This window comes from Colossoma macropomum, unplaced genomic scaffold, assembly GCF_904425465.1.
Source record: "Colossoma macropomum unplaced genomic scaffold, Colossoma_macropomum, whole genome shotgun sequence".
Taxonomy (NCBI): domain Eukaryota; kingdom Metazoa; phylum Chordata; class Actinopteri; order Characiformes; family Serrasalmidae; genus Colossoma; species Colossoma macropomum.
In genome coordinates this window covers 3,547,383-3,567,234 of record NW_023494796.1, presented here as the reverse complement: position 1 = coordinate 3,567,234, position 19,852 = coordinate 3,547,383, and the positions used below count along the sequence as shown (strand labels likewise).

At 42.8% G+C, this 19,852-nt stretch overlaps 1 protein-coding gene across 3 annotated transcripts in view; it reads right to left on the bottom strand.

Annotated features, from left to right (window-relative positions):
• The window catches only part of fat1a (FAT atypical cadherin 1a), a 146,855-nt gene that overhangs the window by 126,754 nt on the left and 249 nt on the right, over nt 1-19,852 (bottom strand). For all 3 annotated transcript variants that reach the window (XM_036583633.1, XM_036583631.1, XM_036583632.1), the window contains exon 2: nt 14,488-17,777. In XM_036583633.1, coding sequence (XP_036439526.1) covers nt 14,488-17,749 — 3,262 coding nt within the window. In that variant the 5' untranslated portion in view covers nt 17,750-17,777. The remainder of the gene's footprint in view (nt 1-14,487; nt 17,778-19,852) is intronic.

Genomic DNA, 19,852 nt, shown 5'->3' with positions numbered 1-19,852 from the left:
TCTTTTCCATGTGTCTGTTTGCCGATGGCGATACCGATACACTAACATTTCTAGTATGTACAAACTGGTACTACACCTGCCTGGATTAGCATTACCATGAAATATTATTTATAATATTATGTTTTTCTGTCAGGTTACAAATGTGTATACTGGGGTACAATAAAAATATTAAATTTCAGTTTGAAATATCTGACAAATCTAAAAAACCGTCTGATACGGATGTTTTATTTTTGAGCAATTATCTGTCAATAGCAATATGATTCCACTATTATTGTTTGCCCTAATTTGAATGGAAACTCTGTCACTGCTTCACGCAGATGGACTCCCTGAACACAGACAAGCAACCAGAAACACAAAAGTAAGTCCACAGGAAAGCAAACACACACACACACACACACACACACACACACACACACTTGAGCGGGTGTTCTGCTGCAGTGGCTTCAATCTGAGAGAGTGCATATTGCATACGTATGAAAAGCTGGCATTTGCACCAAATTAGAAAGCCAAAAACAGATTAGCAGGGTTGTCAAAAGAGGATTATGATATGTAAAATCCTGTTTATCCCCACGCTCTCATTTTCATATAGCAAGGAGCCACAGCAAAATCCCAGTCAATATCATCTGCTTCTTTTTTGGCAGGGGGACAACGACATGTAATATGCAATGATAACTCTAAGCCTCTGATTTTGTCCAAAACGATTGCCAGCATCCTCAAATTGAGCAGCAGACCGGCCAGATCCTGATACTGACCCTATGGCTGCATCATAGTGATGTACTGAAAAGAAAACAAGACTGATTTTCTTCAAAAAATACACCCATACACGAAGCTGAGCCAAAAACCAAGACTGACAACATAGGATTTTGTTTGCCTTTGTTTTTTATACCTTTCAAAAATGAGCAGTACTGCTTTGTGTCTGTTGTTTGAGATACTATATGCGCTGGTGGTAATCGTGCAGAACAGTAAACAAAATAGTGCCGCACGTTATATTTAGATGATTTGTAAAGTGTTACTCTGCATTTCGACACTTTGTTTTAACTTTTTGGAAAATTTTGAAAAAAAAATACATTTTTTGGTCACAACAGTCAGCATTTTTACTGTATTTAGACCGCAGAAAGTGTATTTTGATTTTTGATACTGCTTAAATTTTGAAAAATGTAAAAACTGGAAAAAACATTTTTCAATCACCAATTTTACTCTTTTGGACGAAAACACAGTAAAACACAATTTAGAATTTATGGCTGACAGTTTTCAGTGGCCGTGCATTTCAGTGCATCCCTAAGACTTTCCACACCGTCTACCCTGGCGCACATGTGCAAAAGTAGCAGCAGGGCGAGAGAAAAGAAGAAAAGCTGTGAACCAGGAGCTTAAAGGGTAGCAGGATTTAGGGGAAAAAAGGAAAAAAAACACGTTTTTCGGTCACATTCGGACCATTTTTACTCTTTTGGACAGAAACCAAAAAGGCGCTTGTTGGCGATTTACGGCTGACAATTACAGCGGCCGAAATTTCGGTGCATTCCTATGACTTTTCGCACCGTCTGCCTTTGGTGCACATGTGTAAAAGTAACAGCAGGGCGAGACAAAAGAAGAAAAGCAATGAACCAGGGGCTTAAAGAGTAGCAGGAGGCTCAGTTAGCACAGCTTACATATGCATTCCCCTGGTCTACATGTTAGAAGTCCGACGATTTGGCTTTGAACTCGCCTGGCTAATTCCCTGACTCCCCCTCTTCTGCATTCCCAAAGCTTCTCGGGCCTCGGGCTCACGTGCTCGCTATAAACTTTCCCAGCGTTTTTCCTTTTCTCTCTCTTTCTCTCTCTCTTTTTCTTTCCCTCCCTCCACCTCTCTTTTCCAGCGCTCTGCAGAAATAGCTCAAATTCCTCTGTCAGAGCACGAGGGGTGGTGGTGGTGGGGGGGTATTAGAAGGGTACCCAAAACTAAGCTTCCTCTAGCCTTCATCCTTTTTCTCTCTCAAACCTAGATCATATTTGTGGCTTCATTCCCAGAGTTTATAAAAAGTAAAGTTCCTCACTGTGTGAAAACTTTTAAAACATTTAGCAGCCTCCAGAGCCACCTAGCAAAGGCTTTGTCAAGTTTCTGCGCGAGCTTAGCGAGTATGCTAGTGCCAGTCTGCTTTACAACAGCATAAAATTTATATAGACTGCTTTGAAAAGTAGTGCTATCGTAGGCTGTGGGACGTGACAGAGAAAAACTGATGTGTGCAAAAGCTGTAAGAATTCATTATTAGACCCGTAGGAAGATTAGCGCTAGTGTACCGTTAGGAACCTTTCTTGACTAGACCTGCTCACCACACAACTCGCTAACTCTCTAAAAACCCATCTCGCACGGCCGAGGTTATCAGCACTCGAGCGTGGATTGAGGAAGCGGTTATCAAGCTGGTGGCTGATGACTTTAACAAATATGCACTTTGCACAAAAGCCATCTTATCTGCCGAATATCCTGCACAAGTGATTACGGGCCAGCGAGCCTCTGGAGTCGACCCCCAGTTTCCTCTTCACGCTTCGCTGTGCCTTCTGTACACAGCCATCACCGCTAAGAGGCTCCCAGCGTCAGCAACAGCTGGCCGCAGGGGAAAAACGACACAGCGGGTGGAAAAAAATGGCGGAACAGACTCATTTCGCTGGCTTAACAATGCAGGGCAGTGTGTCTCTGCATATCGCACTAATCTTATCTTTTAAAAGCGAAAAAGACAGAGGATGTGGGGGCAGGAAAAATAACCCCAAAGTCCCTTTTAGCAGTAATGGCATTAGCCAACCCAAGCAAGTATCAACGTGGGCCAAACGAAGTGTTGGAGACTTGGGAAATACACAATGAGATGGCATATCTACAAAAATAAAGAGAAAAAGAAAATCTGCTGGCCTACAGCGCCAAAAAACCAGAGGCTAGTGCGGAAAAGAGGGACTTGTGAGAGGAAGTTCTTCAATGAATGAAAGGGAGTGATGCAATTAGAACATGCCTGGTGGAAAGCTGTCTTTTTACCCCCCCCTTCCCCGCTGTTTCTTCCGCCAACTTTAGCCGGTTACTTCCAGTCGAGAGGCTCTATTGGGACTTGCCCAGACATAGCACATTGTCCCGAACAGCCAGTGTTATTGCAGAAGGCTCGGGACCCGCCGCTGCCAGTATCGTCGTGGTTATTTTAGAGGCTTGAATCCGGCCCAGCCTCTGGACCCCGTCCTCTGATAACAACCGCCTGTCTTCTGCTATCACAACATTTTTATGAAGCATGAAATAGCTGCCCAGTGACACACGGCCTGCGCTGCTAGGTATTACTGCAGGGCCGTGGAGTTAGCGCACTAGTTCGTGCCAAAGCGCCTTTTTCCCTGCTCTTGCGGCGAGGGCGATAAGACCGTGAAGCGAGGGAGTGTGTTTCAAAGGGGAGCTGCGTTGACATTTTGAAAGGCCCACTTTTCCCCCTCCTCTCTCTTTTCTATTTATAAGCCGGTGCTCCTTGGAGTATTTCTGTGAGGAGGGGATCAAAGGAGTTTTAAAATGTGGCAGGGTGGAGGGTGGCACACCAGTAAAACACAGGGAATAGGACAGCGGCTTGGTTCAAAAGCCAGATGTTTGACTCTCCACTTGGCTGCTAATTACATCTTTATATTTGTCGTTACAATAAACACGCCTGTGCACTTATCCGTTGTCTGCAGGCCAGCTGCACCGAATCCTAGCCAGCTAACACCGGCCCTATAGTGACGGTCCATGATGAGCCAAATTGAGTCCCTCCTAAACAGGAAAGCGCATTCCTGCCAAGACTTGCCCGCAGTAGGTTTCCATACCAACCATTAAGACACTGCTCATCCTCTACTATTAGTTAATGCTCGTCTGCTGCGATTTTCTCTTCTCATGATCTAGTCTTGATCAGTGAGGCAACTGTGAAATAAATAGCATTTATCTTCATTTCTGATCAATTTGGCATCGAGGGGGAAAGTTCTGGCCTGTCCTCCGTCTCGCTGCGCTAACGTGCCAGTTAGCTTTGACGCGCAGTCACATACACTTTGGGAAGAGATGCATCACGCCACTTTGTCCCGCACCGGCGGTTAGCGCAGACCACTGCTCGCCCTGCCGCCATGTTTACATCTACTATCACTCGCTTCACTTTCGATTCTCGTTGGGATCTGGAGAGCGTGATATCAAAAGGCGCCGAATAAGCTCAGGCAGTGGGAGATACGGTCTGGCATAATGGGAATTCTCATTGCAGAGCGCTGAATCATGGCCTAAGGCTACAGAGGGATTGTGGATATCAATTTAAGAGCTAGCTAGTCATAACAGCGGTAAATATAACCTAAAGACTGGGATGGGATGCTTTTATTCTTTGATGCAAAACTCCCACAAATTTTCAGTTGGATCTCTTCTCAGAAATTTTCCACCTTTTTCCCCCTTTCATTTAGCTCTTGTTAACCCACAAAGGCTGCAGGGGGATTGCGGTTATCAGTTTATAAGCTAGCTAGTCTTATTAGCAGAAAATACTTTTGAATATAACCACCATGTAGGCTTACTTGCCTGGGCAGGATGCCTTTTGCACCTTGACGCAAGACTCCCAGAAACTTTCAGTTGGATCTCTTTCCAAAAATCTTACACTTCTTTGCCTCAGAATTCCTTTTGCTATAATGTGCACCACTTCAAACATGATTAGCTTTTGTTAGCGTGCAAAGACTGTAGAGACACTGTGGACATCAATGTAAGAGCTCGCTATACACATTAGCAGTAAAGCTTCATTATAGCTTAGCAGACTTGGATGAAATGCTTTGACTGGCGCAAAACCCCCAAATACTTGCAGTTGGATCTATTTGCCCAAACTTTCCACCTTTTTCCCTCATAAAACTTTTTTTCTTTCAGTCAGTGCTTGTTAGCCCACAAAGGCTGCAGAAGGATTGTGGATATTAAATTAAGAGCCAGTCTTATTAGTAGAACATTTCTTTGAACATAAACACCGTCTGAGCTTACAGATTTAGGCAGGATGCCTTTTATACCTTCACAAAAGAATTCTCAGAACTTTCTTCTACCTTAACGTGGTCCAGCACTTCTTCCAAACCTTTCACTTTTTTCTCTCACAACACTGTTTTCTTGCAGTTAGTCTTTGTTAGCAGACAATAACTGCAGAATGGTGGTGTCAGAGCTAGGTAGTCATATTAGCATGAATATAAACACCGTCTACGCTTACAGATTTAGGCAGGATATCTTGACGCAAGACTCGCAAAAACTTTCAGTTGTTGTTTTCAAAAACTGGTGCACGTCAAGTCAATTAGCCCTTGTTAGCGTACAAAGGCTACAGAGTGAATGTGGGTATCAGTGTAAGAGCTTGCAAGTCATATTATTAGAAAATATGCTTGAATACAAAGTGAACAGAATTGGACAAGATGACTTTTAGGCTTTGGCACAAAACTCCCAAGAACTATCCACAAAAGTCCTTTTTTTGGCTTTGATGAACTCTCACACTCATACACATCAACTCGATTAGACCTTGTTAGCGCAACATTAGCATAAGAAAGAGCATTGGGATGCGCCATCTGAGCAAGGCACCTAAAACACTGCTCCCAAAACGGCCCGACGTTAACAAGGGAAAGTGTGCTTTTCATTTGGCACCCTGCAATCAACTCCTGCACCCTCTGCATTCCGGAGCACCGTCGCCCTGGCAACGCGGCCCAAGCAGAGACTCCGCGGAGTCAGTCACGTGGCCTTTGGGAAAAGAAATGTGGAGAAATAACTCTCCGAGAGCCGGACTGAGAGAGAAAGAGAGAGAGAGAGAGAGAGAGAGAGAGAGAGGAGAGGGAGAAGGAAAGAAAAAGACGAAAGAGGGAAACAGACAATGAAAGCAAACCCGCAGGCTAAGACCGATCCTTCATTTCTCCGTTCCTCTTTCTCACCCTTTCTGAGAAAGGAAAGTCTGAAAATCTCAGACATCAAAAACGATTTTATTATGACTCTTTAAGGAACCTCAAATTTCACCACCATTCGATTCTCCTCGAAGCCTTGGAACTATTTAGACGGTAACGAAATACAGACAATATAACCACATTTTCAAAAAGTTTCAAAACAGTCCTAGAATTTCTTTTGAGACAAAAAAAGTGGGTTTAAGGTGGCATTGAATTTAAGGTGCCAGTAAATTTAAGGTAGCACTGAATTTAAGGTGGCAGTACATTTAAGGTAGCAACCAAATTCAATGAACTTTGGATACTTTTGGATAGCAACCAGATAGCAACATCTAAGCAACAGTTTATGAAACCATCAACAGTCTTTTACCATTTTAATGGTTTAACGTAATTAGCTGGCTTTTTCAAGCCAACTTAAAGTTCATTAACAAACTTTCCCTTTCTAGTTAATTATTACTATATTATAGTTCCAAAATCAAGGCAGCTGAATCAACAACTTCAGAAACACTGTTACACCTTTATTCACTGTAATAGGACCTTTGTGTGAGATCACAGCCAGGTTGATAAGCCCACCTCTCGCTCTCTTCCCATAGTAACACCCCTCCCCCCGTCCCTTTCCCATGCTCCCCCCTTTGCCCGGGCCATGGTCGAGGCAGCCAAACATGAAAAAACAAGGCAGCCAGTGCATACCTCTGTTATCTGGCATCACCGAAATATGGCTCTACCTCTCTCTCTCTTTCCCCAGCGGAAGGCCGCAGGAGGGACACAGCAAAGTTCGGGACGGGGTTGGGGTTTTTTGGGGGGAGGGTGTTTGTGGTAGATGCATTTTTAACAAGCAAAAACAACTCACTCTTGCTGGTATTTTGTCGTTACGTGTCAAGCTAGTACACAAGGCATTTTCTGTCAAAGGAGGACACTGTGTTAGAGGAATGGCAGCGCATACATTATCCTCTCCGCAAAAGGGTAACCACGTTAAATCCGAACACCATCTGAAACACTAGAAAGCCGTTCCATTAGAGACGACCCAGAACCACGAGAGCTTTCTTTTTTACCCCTTCATCCTTCACAGTGGGGCTCTTATTTGCTCCGTAACCCTTCCACTTACAGCTAAGTGTTCAAGCTGACTTAATTACAGAGCAAAAAAACCCCAAAAAAACGTTCTCTGGAAAAAAACAAGAATCAGATACATAACTGAGTGCACAAAGTCTGAGCACACATGCAAAAGGCAGGCTAAAGGGGTCAAACGAAAAAGAAAAAGGCATTTAATTGAACAAAATGAAAATGCCATGACCCCCAGTGTTGAGGGTCAGACTTTCTTGTCGCCAGTACAGAGCTAATGAATTGCTAAAATTGGCCATTTGCATAACTCTGCATTTGAATAAAGCCAGCAAAGTTACCCAGTGTTGAGCATTTTCTCTCATTTTCGCACACACCTCTCCACCACTCTATGCTACATGAGGGGGATGTGTGCTAGATTTATTACTCATTAGGTCTGCCATCGCATTCCTCAGTTTTGGTGAAAAATCAAATTTACAATATTCTATATCAAATAAAATCAATCAGCCATATTTGGTGCTCCTTTTAGTACAGCTACACAGCTAATGTGGCTAGCAAGTAGAGGATGCTTATTAGCATAACATATTAGCCCAGCTTAGCATCATGCAAACTGCAAGCCTAAATCATCACGTACTTATGCCTGTCTCAAATTTTACATAATTGCCTGATTGCAATTAGCTGATTTCTGGCCGTTAGCGTTCACATATGCAATAAGGCAAGTACATGTGAGTAAATCTAAGTACTTATTGAAATGCAATATATAGCACTTATATATAGAGTCTTAGCTAGAGGGTAGTTTGGACTCTTAACTTATTTGTACTAGCTGGGATACGTTCTCTGAGAAGACAACAAAGCACTTTTGAAAGTTGCTCTGAATAAGAGTGCACACTAATTTGCCATCCATGTAAGTGTATGCAAAAGAAAACCGAAATTTTCGGAGACATTTTGAGTCTTACAAATACAAAAAAATGAAAAGGTATGACTTTGGACTGGTGCTATAAGATGTACAGCAATGAGAAATGTTTATGGCATTCGGCAGACTATCTGATTTTTACACAGGTAGCTGAAGGTAGTGTTAGGAGTCTTGCCCAAGGACTCTTATTAGTATAGTGTAGGGTGATTACCCAGGTGGGGATTGAACTCCAGTCTACAGCATAGAAGGCAGAGGTGTTACCCACAACACTATACCAACTGCTACCCATAACACTATACCAACTGCTACCCATAACACTATACCAACCACTACCCACTACACTATACCAACCACTACCCATAACACTATACCAACCACTACTCACTACACTATACCAACCACTACCCACTACACTATACCAACCGCTACCCACTAGACTATACCAACCTCTACCCACTACTACCCACTACACTATACCAACCACTACCCACTACACTATACCAACTGCTACCCACTACACTATACCAACCACTACCCACTACATTATACCAACTGCTACCCACAACACTATACCAACCACTACCCACAACACTATACCAACCACTACCCACTACACTATACCAACCACTACCCACAACACTATACCAACCACTACCCACTACACTATACCAACTGCTACCCACTACACTATACCAACCACTACTCACTTCACTATACCAACCACTACCCATAACACTATACCAACCACTACTCACTTCACTATACCAACCACTACTCACTTCACTATACCAACCACATATTTGTTTATTTGAGCTTGAAATGTTTTGGTCATCAGTTGCAGGCTACTATGTATTGAAAGCTAGCAAGAAGATAGCCAGTTTAGGCTTGTACTTCAGTCATTGCATACAATCACCAAAAGACTAACTTTCATTTGTATTTATTTACATAAGTAAGATTTGTCAGATAAAATTAATGATTGTGACAGTGTTGACCATCCCTCAATCCATGCTGAGTAGACCTTTTTGTTTAACATACATCTATAAAAACATCTACAAAAAAGACAAAACCGCTGGCAGAATTCAGGCCACAAGGCGGCTGCTACTACCATTGTAACTATCTGACATACTTTTGGCCATTATTTCTTAGCTACATTAGCCACGTAGCTTCAGTGTAAAACTAAGGAAGCAAACTCTGGACACCAAACAGGTCTTGGCTCGACTACACTTTGGATATAAAAAGGAAAACTGCCAAATTCGATGTTTAACCAAACGATTCTTGTAACACCACTGCAAGTTTACACTGCAGACTCCAGGCAGTTCCAGCCATTAGGCTTTTGTAAACCGTCTTTGTGCTTCACTGTAGCGCTCCCTGTGATTTGCGAGGTGTGGTTTGGAGCAGCCTTTTCGCTTGTTCCTTTGCCACGAGGGCATTAAGCAGTAAAAGGCGCCAGATTCATTGCGTGGCTCTGGCAACATCAATCAGATTTGCGGCAAACCCTTTATCCTGGGCGAGTGCGTGAGGCCTCTATTAACTCAATTACTTGGGAAGCAGTGTCTGAACACACTCACACACACCCCCACACACACATCAATTCTCAGCCTAACTCACACACACACAAAATCAATCCCCTAACTGGCGCTCCCGCACACACGCGCACGCACAGCAGGGCTGAAATTAGCCTGGGTCCACACACAGGGGGTCTCACAGAGGCTCGACATGCCCCCCCAGCTATCAGTGTGTTTGTGCAATCTGGAGATGGTAAACATCACCGCCGGAGACTCATACACTCTGCAAATCTCCGCCGCCTTGGGCCAGCGGCGTCAGGAAGAGCAGAAAAAAGACAGGGAACTGAGACAGGGACAAAATCTCGGAGTAACAATTTTGGGTTAGCAGCGAGGCTAATCTTATCTCTGGTGCACGGGTACAAATTAGCAAGCCTTTTCCTGACGCAGGAAAAGCGAGCTTCTACATGGTTTTCGAGGGCGGCATTTATTGTCCTTAAATACATGCGCAGGCAGACTAAATATAAAACAAGCAAAGCCACAGGTCCCTATGTGGAGGAGAAGGAGAGCCACAGATGTGAGGCTAACGCTAACGAGATGCTAAAGTTGAACCAAACAGGGAGTTTCACTTAAGCGCATTCCTTTCTACACCCCCGTCACTGGCATAACTTCAGGAATGGCAAGGCGAGAGAAATAAACAGACAAAGAAAGCAGGAGTGCCAAAAAAGCTTAAACCTAAAGCAACAGTTTTCTGAATTTAGACAATTTTACGCCTTACTTTAAATGCAGTTGACCTGACAAGGCATGTTCGGTGCTGTAGTTTTGGATTGGAGCTACGAGGCTAATGTAGCTAACAAGTAACAGAAGCGATTAGCATCCAGTTAGCACTGTGTAAGGGTCATTCTACAGAAACGTCCATTTTTGTGTCCCTAGCATTTACGAATATATTACACCTTAAAAAACATGTTAGGGTTACAATTTATTTATATATTAAAATAAAACAATGTTATTTTGACAATTATACCTTCTTGAGCCTCAATTCAGCAATATTGGTTTTTTAAATCAATTAAATAGAATTCCAAGCACCACAGAAGAGCTCGTCCTCACAGTCATGTGTGAAGGCTGAGGCCATATTTTGAGGTAAAAAACATGTTTTTTCTGCTATTTTAACTACAATAATCTATACATGACAATGGAATATATAAATTAAATGTCAAAGAAAATAAATGCCAAATAAATATTATAAAATATATAATGAAAGTTATTGTCCCCAGGAGTCGTGTCACTGGTGTTACCGCGTAACAAAAAATCTCTTATTTTGGAATAAAATCACACTGATGACATCACTTGACAAATGGATTAAATTACATATTTTAGTGGATATTCCATGATTGACAACATGTGGTTTGATGCTCTGTAGCAGCCGTTTTGTAAAATGCATTGTTCATTAAAAAAGTCTCTGGTGTTCCCTTTCAAATGTGTAACACCAGTGAGGATCAGTAACACCAGTGACTCCTGTGGATAGATAGAAAAGTGGACGTTTCTGTAGAATGACCCGTAAACTGTGTAAGCTGTGTTACAATCTCTCTGGTTGGTGTCTCTGTATGACATACTGTTATCTATCGAAATGGATAACAGTATAAATAATCAAAGTAATTAGCATCCAGTTAGCTTCGTGCTTGTCTCATTCTGTGATTTAAGTAAATGATGATTTCTGGCACTGAGTCGATACTGATTTATATAAAAATGGACAAGCAAAATTTTGCCTTCAAGATGGCTGCTGCTAATGTTTTTAGCGTAACAACATACTTTTTATTTTTAGATTTTTATGTATAAATAAGAACAAACACTGCACAGCTAAAACAGTAGTAGCAACCATTTTCAGGCCTTAGTCTGTACTTTTTATAAGCTTTAGTTTAAGCACTGTGAGCTTCTATTACATTTTAGCTAGTCTCATAACTCCAAAACTAACAAAGCAGACTTTGGAAACCAAAGGTGTGGGGTAAGAGGGAAACTATAAATTTGCTTTATTATGCTCACAAAGCGAGATTTTAGCAGCCTCTGGCAATCACACCATCTTTTTAAATTGCAGATATGCATAGTATGTTTGTTAGTTTGTTCCCATTTTAATGACCCATTTTAGGCGACTTTTTAAAGCAGTTCTGAGTTTTTAATTCTGTCAGCCTGCGCTAACAAAACAGTGCTGAGCTGAATGCCAAATGACCATCTCTTGAGACCTAGTGCACCATTAAGGATGGAAAAGAAAAGCTTTTGCACTCTGTATATTGCTTAGTTTCTCTGAAAATACATAATTGTAGACCTGACTTGCCAAGTTTTTACAGTTATAGTACCATGAACAGCTGCCATAGTACTTTTTTTAATTATATTTTTTTAATTCACAGTTCAGTTATACTTCATATTACACTTCTTGGTGCTAATAATATCACAATCAAATACCAAGGGGCTACCCGTTCAGCCTACATGCTGAGATTGATTCCTTATTTGAAATGTAATCTCTAGGCCACTCATGGTACCTTTAGCCCCTCCTCTACCGTTCCCAGCATCTCCAGTTTAGACTCTCGTCTAATCTCTGTCCCACAGGGAGCTGTTCTACCCTCAGGCATATTTACTTTGCCACCAGCCCTGGCTGTGATCCAGAACAATGGAGCTCAATGTAAGACAACCCAAACCCTGACAGCACTCATAGATCACTGAGGTCACCGAGGGCGGAAGACCAGGTCAGGTGCTCCTGGTGACCTGCATCTTTTTGGGTTAAAGGAGGTGCCGGCCAGACTACTACTCGAGTGTCACGCCCAGCTAAATATATCGAGGTCAGCTATGTAAGTGGGCAGCCCACTAATTTGAGCACCTATCGGCACACTGAAGGAAAATTCAGTTTCAAAACTAAGATTGTTATGAACAAAATACTATTATTGTGATTATAATTTTACACACTGTGATTGAGATGTATTACAAGCATGCTGGCGAATCAATTATGTGACATACTTAAAAATGGGCATGCTTTATTTCAAAATTCATATATTTTGTTGGATTGCATGAATACCTCATTTTTGAAGTAGGATTTTGGCCTAAAATTAATGATTTTGTATACAATCATGGTAGATATGTACATGAAAGCTGATGTAAGGCAAGACAGTACCCAAAGAAAGCTTATTTTTCCAAATTTACCACTTTTATACCATTATCAACATTGTATATAAAACTCAAAATACAAGTTCACTGGCCATAAACATCACAAACCTCAGTTCCTGTCACCGACACTGTCAAGACAATCCCAGTTAGAATGTGACTTTACAATGATATGTTTCATATCAAACCATCCTGAATAACTTTACATCTCAACCGCTGAAAAAAAGAAACATTGGTGCAAATTTCAAAATTAATATTCTAAAGCATTAAACTATAGTCTTAACCATAAGCACTGAGCTTTTGAGAGGCATCAGAGATCATTTATTGGTTGCAATCGAAATGCATAAATGATAAGTTCCCTATGTGGACCTTTGGGAGGAGCTGGCAAATTTGGCAGAAAAACACTGACACTCGTGAAAGATACCAAACAGTGTTGGGCTGCAAAAGAGTTAACGTTCCAGGCAGGCTTAATCATGTTTTTGCAGACTGGATTTGCAGCCAAGTTTAAACCAATCTCAGCTGAGTATTAAATTGGATCAAAGAAACAATTTTGCACAAGTTGCTTTATTCTTCTCCCTGTCTCTCTAATCTGGGACCAGTTAAACCCTCCTCTTCTCCAAAACAGAGAAAGAGACTCTGAACAAAAGAGGTGCAAATGATCAATAATGTCACATCATCTGAATGAGACCGAGCACAATCTCCATAATACTGGGGCGAACACAATGACTGGCAGATGGTCCTGTAGGGGAAGAACCCCACGCCAGCGCATCCTGTCATGCTAAATTTACCACCACAGAAAGTGAGATTTCCCTACAGGGATGCCTAACAGCCACAGCTAATTTATCCACCTTAATAAAGTGCCCTGCTCCACCTTCAACTAAATGAATGCTTAATTTAATACATACTTTTTCTTAGAGCGGAGGACTTAGTTCAGAGTAAACTTTTCAAAAACGACGTTCTGCAGAAGTCCAGACCACAGAGTGCATGCATGCTAAAAAGCTTATGTTTTATGTATGACATTTTCATGGGCCCATTTGTACATTAATTATGTACGCTGCGGTACAGAAATACATTTTTGGAAAAAGGCAGAAGCCCACATTAAGCCACAAGTTAGAAATTCAGTACATATTAAAGAGGAGGGCTGGCTGTATGCAGCAAACGTAGGGCTTGGAAAGACTGGGTGGCAGTGTTGCTCTGAGTCAAGTGACCGTTGGAATTCCAGACTGCTTATTTTAAGCTTTTTTTGGCACAGGTGCTTGCATGGACCATGGCCAACTGAGAGAGGTATTAATACTTTCTTTGTGTGGCGGTAATGAGGCCAGATCTTGACTTCTGCCACAGAAATGGGTTTTGGTTCAAACAGCAAAAGCTCCTCTATGCAAACTTACAGAGTAGACCAATGAACTCCAACAAGCGCTGGCCCAGATACCTAAATCATATGTGCAGTTTGAAAGTATGTGGAGTATGGAGGAGGAAAAGAAGAAAAAAAAACTGAAGGAAAAAGGTAGGTGGGACTGGGGGGGTTGAGGGAGAGAGTTGGCAAGAAGGCGGGGGAAGTGCACAGCAATCCTCTTAAAACCAAGGCAACTAGCTTGGAATGTTTACGGCACGTCTGAGAGACAGCTGCTCCATCTGTTCCTGCCATCAATTCTGTCTCCTTACACCAAGAAACCAAATGATGCTACTCAACAAATTCCTGCAGCCAACAACCAACCTGCATGTGCACCTGACCAACAATGAGCTGGAAAAAATTCCAGCCCCTCCACACACAAAATCTACTTGCTAACACCACAGATGCACATTCTGCTGTATCACCGCTCAGATTCATGCATAGGCGATTTGTTTCATGAAATATTCATGGCTAGACATAATAAAGATTCACTCACACCCTCCTTCCACATTCCACATTTGAGCTAGACCTGAACAGTAAAGCAAAACATCTATTCAGAGCAAAGCAACCAAAGCAAAGCAACTCACCGGTTTCTTCATCGATGGCAAAGATCCCCAGACCAGATCCATCCCGAATGGAGTAGCGGATCTCCCCGTCTGTACCTTTGTCCTCATCCTGAGCCGTGACTTTCATGACCGATGTTCCAATTGGCACATCCTCTTTGATAAATCCCTTATCCACAAATGACGGGAACCACGGACGATACAGGTTCTCATTCACGTCAACCACTTCCACCTCAATGTGACAGGTTGATGACAAGGAAATTGGTTTGCCTTTGTCCTTAGCCTTCGCAACAAGACTGTAAACCTGCTTTTTCTCATAATCCAGATTCTGCACGATTCGCACTGCGCCACTCAGTTTGTCTACTTCAAATTTTCCCTCACCATTGTCCACAAGACTATATCGTATCTGACTTGATGGCCCAACATCAGGATCATGAGCCTCCAGCCACATTATAACTGTACCAATAGGTAGGTCCTCACGGACCTTTACCCGATAACTGGGGGGAATGAATTTTGGGGGATTGTCATTGACATCTTCCAGATTGATTTTAAGCGACACAGTGGTCACTAGTTGAGGCTCAACAGTAGCCTGGTCACGGGCTGCTATCCTAAGCACAAATCCCGACTGAACTTCACGATCTAACAGCTTTTTGACTGTAACAACTCCAGTCTCCTCATCAATGGCAAACTGATCAGTGTCTGCCAATATAGAGTATCTGATAACACCATTTTCTCCAAGGTCTTTATCTTTAGCCTCAACTTGAATGATCTCAGTGCCCACAGCTGTGTTCTCACTTATTTCCACTGAATATGAGTCTTGCAGAAACTGTGGGCTGTTGTCATTAGCATCTGTAACCTTGACATCCAGCAGGCGTGATGACGACTTCTGAGGTAGTCCAAGATCGTACACAGTAACATTGAGTGTATAGTGATCGGCTGTTTCTCTGTCAAGTGGAGCATACACCTTCAGCCAACCATCATCCATATCAACAACAAACCGGCTCTCTGTGTCGCCACCTGATATAACATAAACGAGTTTCCCATTGAAACCACTGTCTGAGTCTGAAGCACTCAAGTGCACAATCCGAGCACCAACTGGCAGGTCCTCCTTCACCTCGACAACACTGGGGAAGGAGTCTGCAAACTGAGGCGCAACACGGTTGATGGCATGGATGTCTAAGAAGTTCTCATCTGGTTCCCCTTGGCTGTGGATCTTGCTGCCTTGCAGCAGCTTTTCCGCCAGCATAGTTGCTACACCAGTGTCAACACATTTGACTTGAACTGGTTTACGCGCCGTGATGACAGTTATGTTCAAGAACATTGGCAGAGTCTCATGTTCTCCATCATTGGCGGTGATTTGCAAGCTGTGGAAGGACACCTTGGCCGCCTCACCCTCGCTAAGGGACTGCTTCAGAGATAGCACACCCGAGTTGGGGTTCAGCTCAAACAAATTCAGGTCATTGCCGGCTTTTATCACATACCTGACCAGCTGAAGCTCATCGGCATCAATTGCTGACACGGTTGTGATCTGTTCTCCGGTGCCGTGGTCTCTGGGAATGGTCACTTCACAGTCCACGTTTTCAAAGAGTGGCTTGTTGTCGTTCAGATTGCTGAGGGTGATCATGACCTGTGTTTCCACCTCGCGGCGAAAAGGTTCACCCCAATCTGATGCTCGCACACGTAAATTATAAATCCTTGGCATCAATTCGTAATCTAGTTGCTCTGAGGTGCTGATGACACCAGAGAAGTAGTCGATAACAAAAGGCTGGGGGTTTACATTAGCTATGCTATATGTAACATAACCATTCTCTCCACTGTCTAAATCAGTGGCTTTTACTGTTAGCACACTAGTGCCTACAGGCATGTTTTCATCAACACTGGCTTTATAAGATGACTGCTCAAACTCTGGAGCATTATTGTTAACGTCAATCACATCAATGATAACTTTAGTGGCTACTTTTTTGTCACTAGTAATAACGTCTAGCTCATATCGGGGCAAATAATCAGCATGGATGGGGCCAGCTGTGGTGATTAAGCCAGTGTCAGGGTTGATTGCAAAGTGATTTTTGTCTAATTTTTGTTTGAAAGCATACTTTAGTTGGGGATACTTTGGCACAGCTGTGACCATCACAACAGGTGTGTGCAGTGGAGCAAATTCACTTACATTCACCCTGTAAACAGCTTGTTCGAATTTAGGAGGCCCTACTTTGAACTGTGGGGATGTAATATGGATGACTTTAGCAGAGGAAAACTGAGGTGGGCTACCTTTGTCCTTAGCTTGCAGAGTGAGATTGTAACCGTAAGGCTGACTATCCCAGTCAACTTCCTTCACTGCTTTAATTTTGTATTCCTTACTGCCAGGACTGGTCCTCATAGCTCTAAACTGCTGTAATGGGTCTCCTGCTACCACGCTAAGAGATGCTATCTCGCCGTTAGCACCCTGGTCATCATCCTCAACAGTCACTATGGCGTAAGTAGGGTCTTTGTCAGCATCTGAAGGTGCCAGGGTAACAGCAGTGATGACAGGAGCATGCTCATTAGCCTGCTCCACTCGTACCGTGAGTTTAGCCATGCTACTAAACCCACTGCTCCCATACAGTTTCATACCACGATCTACCGCCAATATCTCCAATTCATACTGCTTCGTCTCTGAGTAATCTAGCTTCCCAGTAAGTGTAACCACACCGCTCGTGGGGTGGACTGCAAACATGTCGGTCCACTCTCTAAAGCTATAGTAGTATTCTCCGTTCGTACCGATGTCAGCATCCGTTGCTGTAACCTTGGCTATGCTGGTGCGGATCGCGGTGTTCTCGGGCAGGGATACGCTGTAGGAGGTGGGAGAAAACAGTGGTCGAAGATCATTGGTGTCCAGTACCTGAACCCTGACCCGTGTCCGGGCCTCTGCGTTTGAGTTCCTTTCCACAGCTTTGACCGTGAGCAAATAGTGGTCTCGCACTTCCCGATTAAGAATGGCACTGCTGCCTCCTTTGGTCCTTATCCGCAAAAAGCTAAAGTCTCCCAACTGATATTCCTCGGCTTTGAAAAGGTTCTCGTTGTCGCCCGACACAATTTTGTACCGTATTTCCCAAGAGGGGTTTGTGATGTAGATGCCCATTTTAACCTGGCTTTCCAAGTAGGTCTTAGCAGCAGAGTTCTCGAAGATGGTCGCATTGTAAGAAGGATGAGTGAAGTGTGGGAGAGACGTGGTGTCCAGCCCTTGGTTCTGAGCACAGCCGCACAGGAGCAGCAGCTGCACCAGCAGCAGCGAAGTCAGCTGGTTCTGCATGGTTGCAGAGCGCACTTCACCAAACCACCTGCAGAAGAGAAGAGGAGATAGATGAGAAATCTACCTTCTTTGATTATAAACATCAATATAGTTTCTTTATTTCCATAATAAATAGCTACAGTTATTAAAAGTAATAAATTCAATCAAACAATCTGTAACATGAACTTTGTTTATTAAGGGGTGGCTGGTTTTAGAAAATAAGACCAGATGGTCAAGCAAGCACTACACGCTGTACAATCAATCGCTCAACATTCATAAAACGTTCCAGCCAATGCAGCGAATGTTAATGGCAGATCCAGCCTAGCGGAGCAGATATGATTAGTGTAGCAGTGAGCGTAGTGGCAGCGTTGGTTTCCTCCCTGTCTGCGCTTGCAGCCTTGCTAGACTCAACAGACGCCGCAAAGGAACACAGTGTGAGCGATTACCGGCAGTGAACTCTGGGAGGATGGGAGCATTTGTCTTAGATATACACAAATATACACATTCCTCCAGCCGTTGTGGGTATAAGCTGTTCTGAGATTCTTAATCTTCAGACCTTGTTTAGCTTGGAACTCCAAGTTCCCCAGAGATATGGGTTCAAAGTCATTACACGGAAATAAATGAGGTCCATAGATTCAACTATAGTAACACATTCTACACGTTCTTACACTAAGTAATGACAGCGGACTGTATGTGGTGCACCAAAAAACAGGGAAATTTCAACATTTCTGAGAGGTGTACACAGAGTAATTCAGAGTATTTTAACATGAGTTCTTAAAATGATGATAATAGAAACCAATAGGAGCAATGTCTGTGACACAAATATGGCTATTTTGTTTCCCAAAATGACCAGCCTCACAGCTTTTTCATACAAATTGCTGATAGTGGTAAAATAGTGGCATATCTGGGGAAAAAAGCTTTTTTTATTACCTTATAAAGCCCTGCATGTACCACTACAGCATGAATGCGTTCTAAAAAATACATTGTAGGCTAAAACTACTGTAAAACAGTATGTCAGACCACTTTCATAACCGTTTCATGTGAGTTAGCATTTAGACCTATTAAAGTCTTCAGACGTCTGGTTCCTATCACCACCACTGTGAACAATTCTGACCAGTAAGCTTCTCTGGAACGGAGCATTTTACACCACCCTGAATGACTTTGTTTACTTCTCGGTTAATTTAATTACGCATAATTATGTTTTAAATCTGCATAATTCCACTTTTAATGTATGGTTTGGTCTGCAGGTAACTATTAATAACAGGTATGAAGCTCAACAATACATGGCCAATTTTTTTGCTCATGCTAAGAAATCAACAGAAACAGCACTGAAAAAGTGGATCCAGCTCTCCGAGTAAGAAATCACATGTGTTCAATCTAGATCTGAGCAGTGATTGGAAAAAAAGGTCTTTTCTGGTAACCCTGGTGGACCAGTCCATCTGAAATGGACAGGATATGGTAATTCAATTAGGCTACCTATTCATTAACCCACAATGCATTTAGGCAATTTATATCCTCATGCTTAATCACGACGCTGAACAAACCCCCAGTTTGAGCCTGTAAAACTTCCTCCAGCTGCCTTGAAGAAAATCAGGCTGATTCAAACTTTCTTCTCTCCCGCAAAACCGCACTTTACAGTAGTGTGGACGCAATAAACACGCAAACCGCACAAACAACGCAGCGTTTGAGCGCAGATCCACTTTTGAAAGTAAATTTGGGTGACAAAAGCCGCGTCCCCATCCCCCCCCTCACCCTCGCGGGCCAGATGCATGGGGGTACTGCGCACGAGCCAACAATAAACTCGGCCAAAAACAACCTGGACCAGATTTAAACTGATCCGCGAGCGACGGAGCAACAGAACAACCCTAAAGACGCAGATCGAACACTTTACCAGCTTTTCTTTGCTTTTTTGTGATCAACATTTTATTAACATACAGATCACAAGAACTATATTCACAAAGCCCGAGATATGCCCACAATAGTAATGAGTTCATATCATATACAGTTAGCAGTAATATTGATAATAATAGTAGTGATAATAGAGGAAGCAACCAGCCTTTCGCCTTTGATTTCACTGGCAACAAATAAAGTTTCAGCCAGTTTAAACGTCCACACAAACGCGGA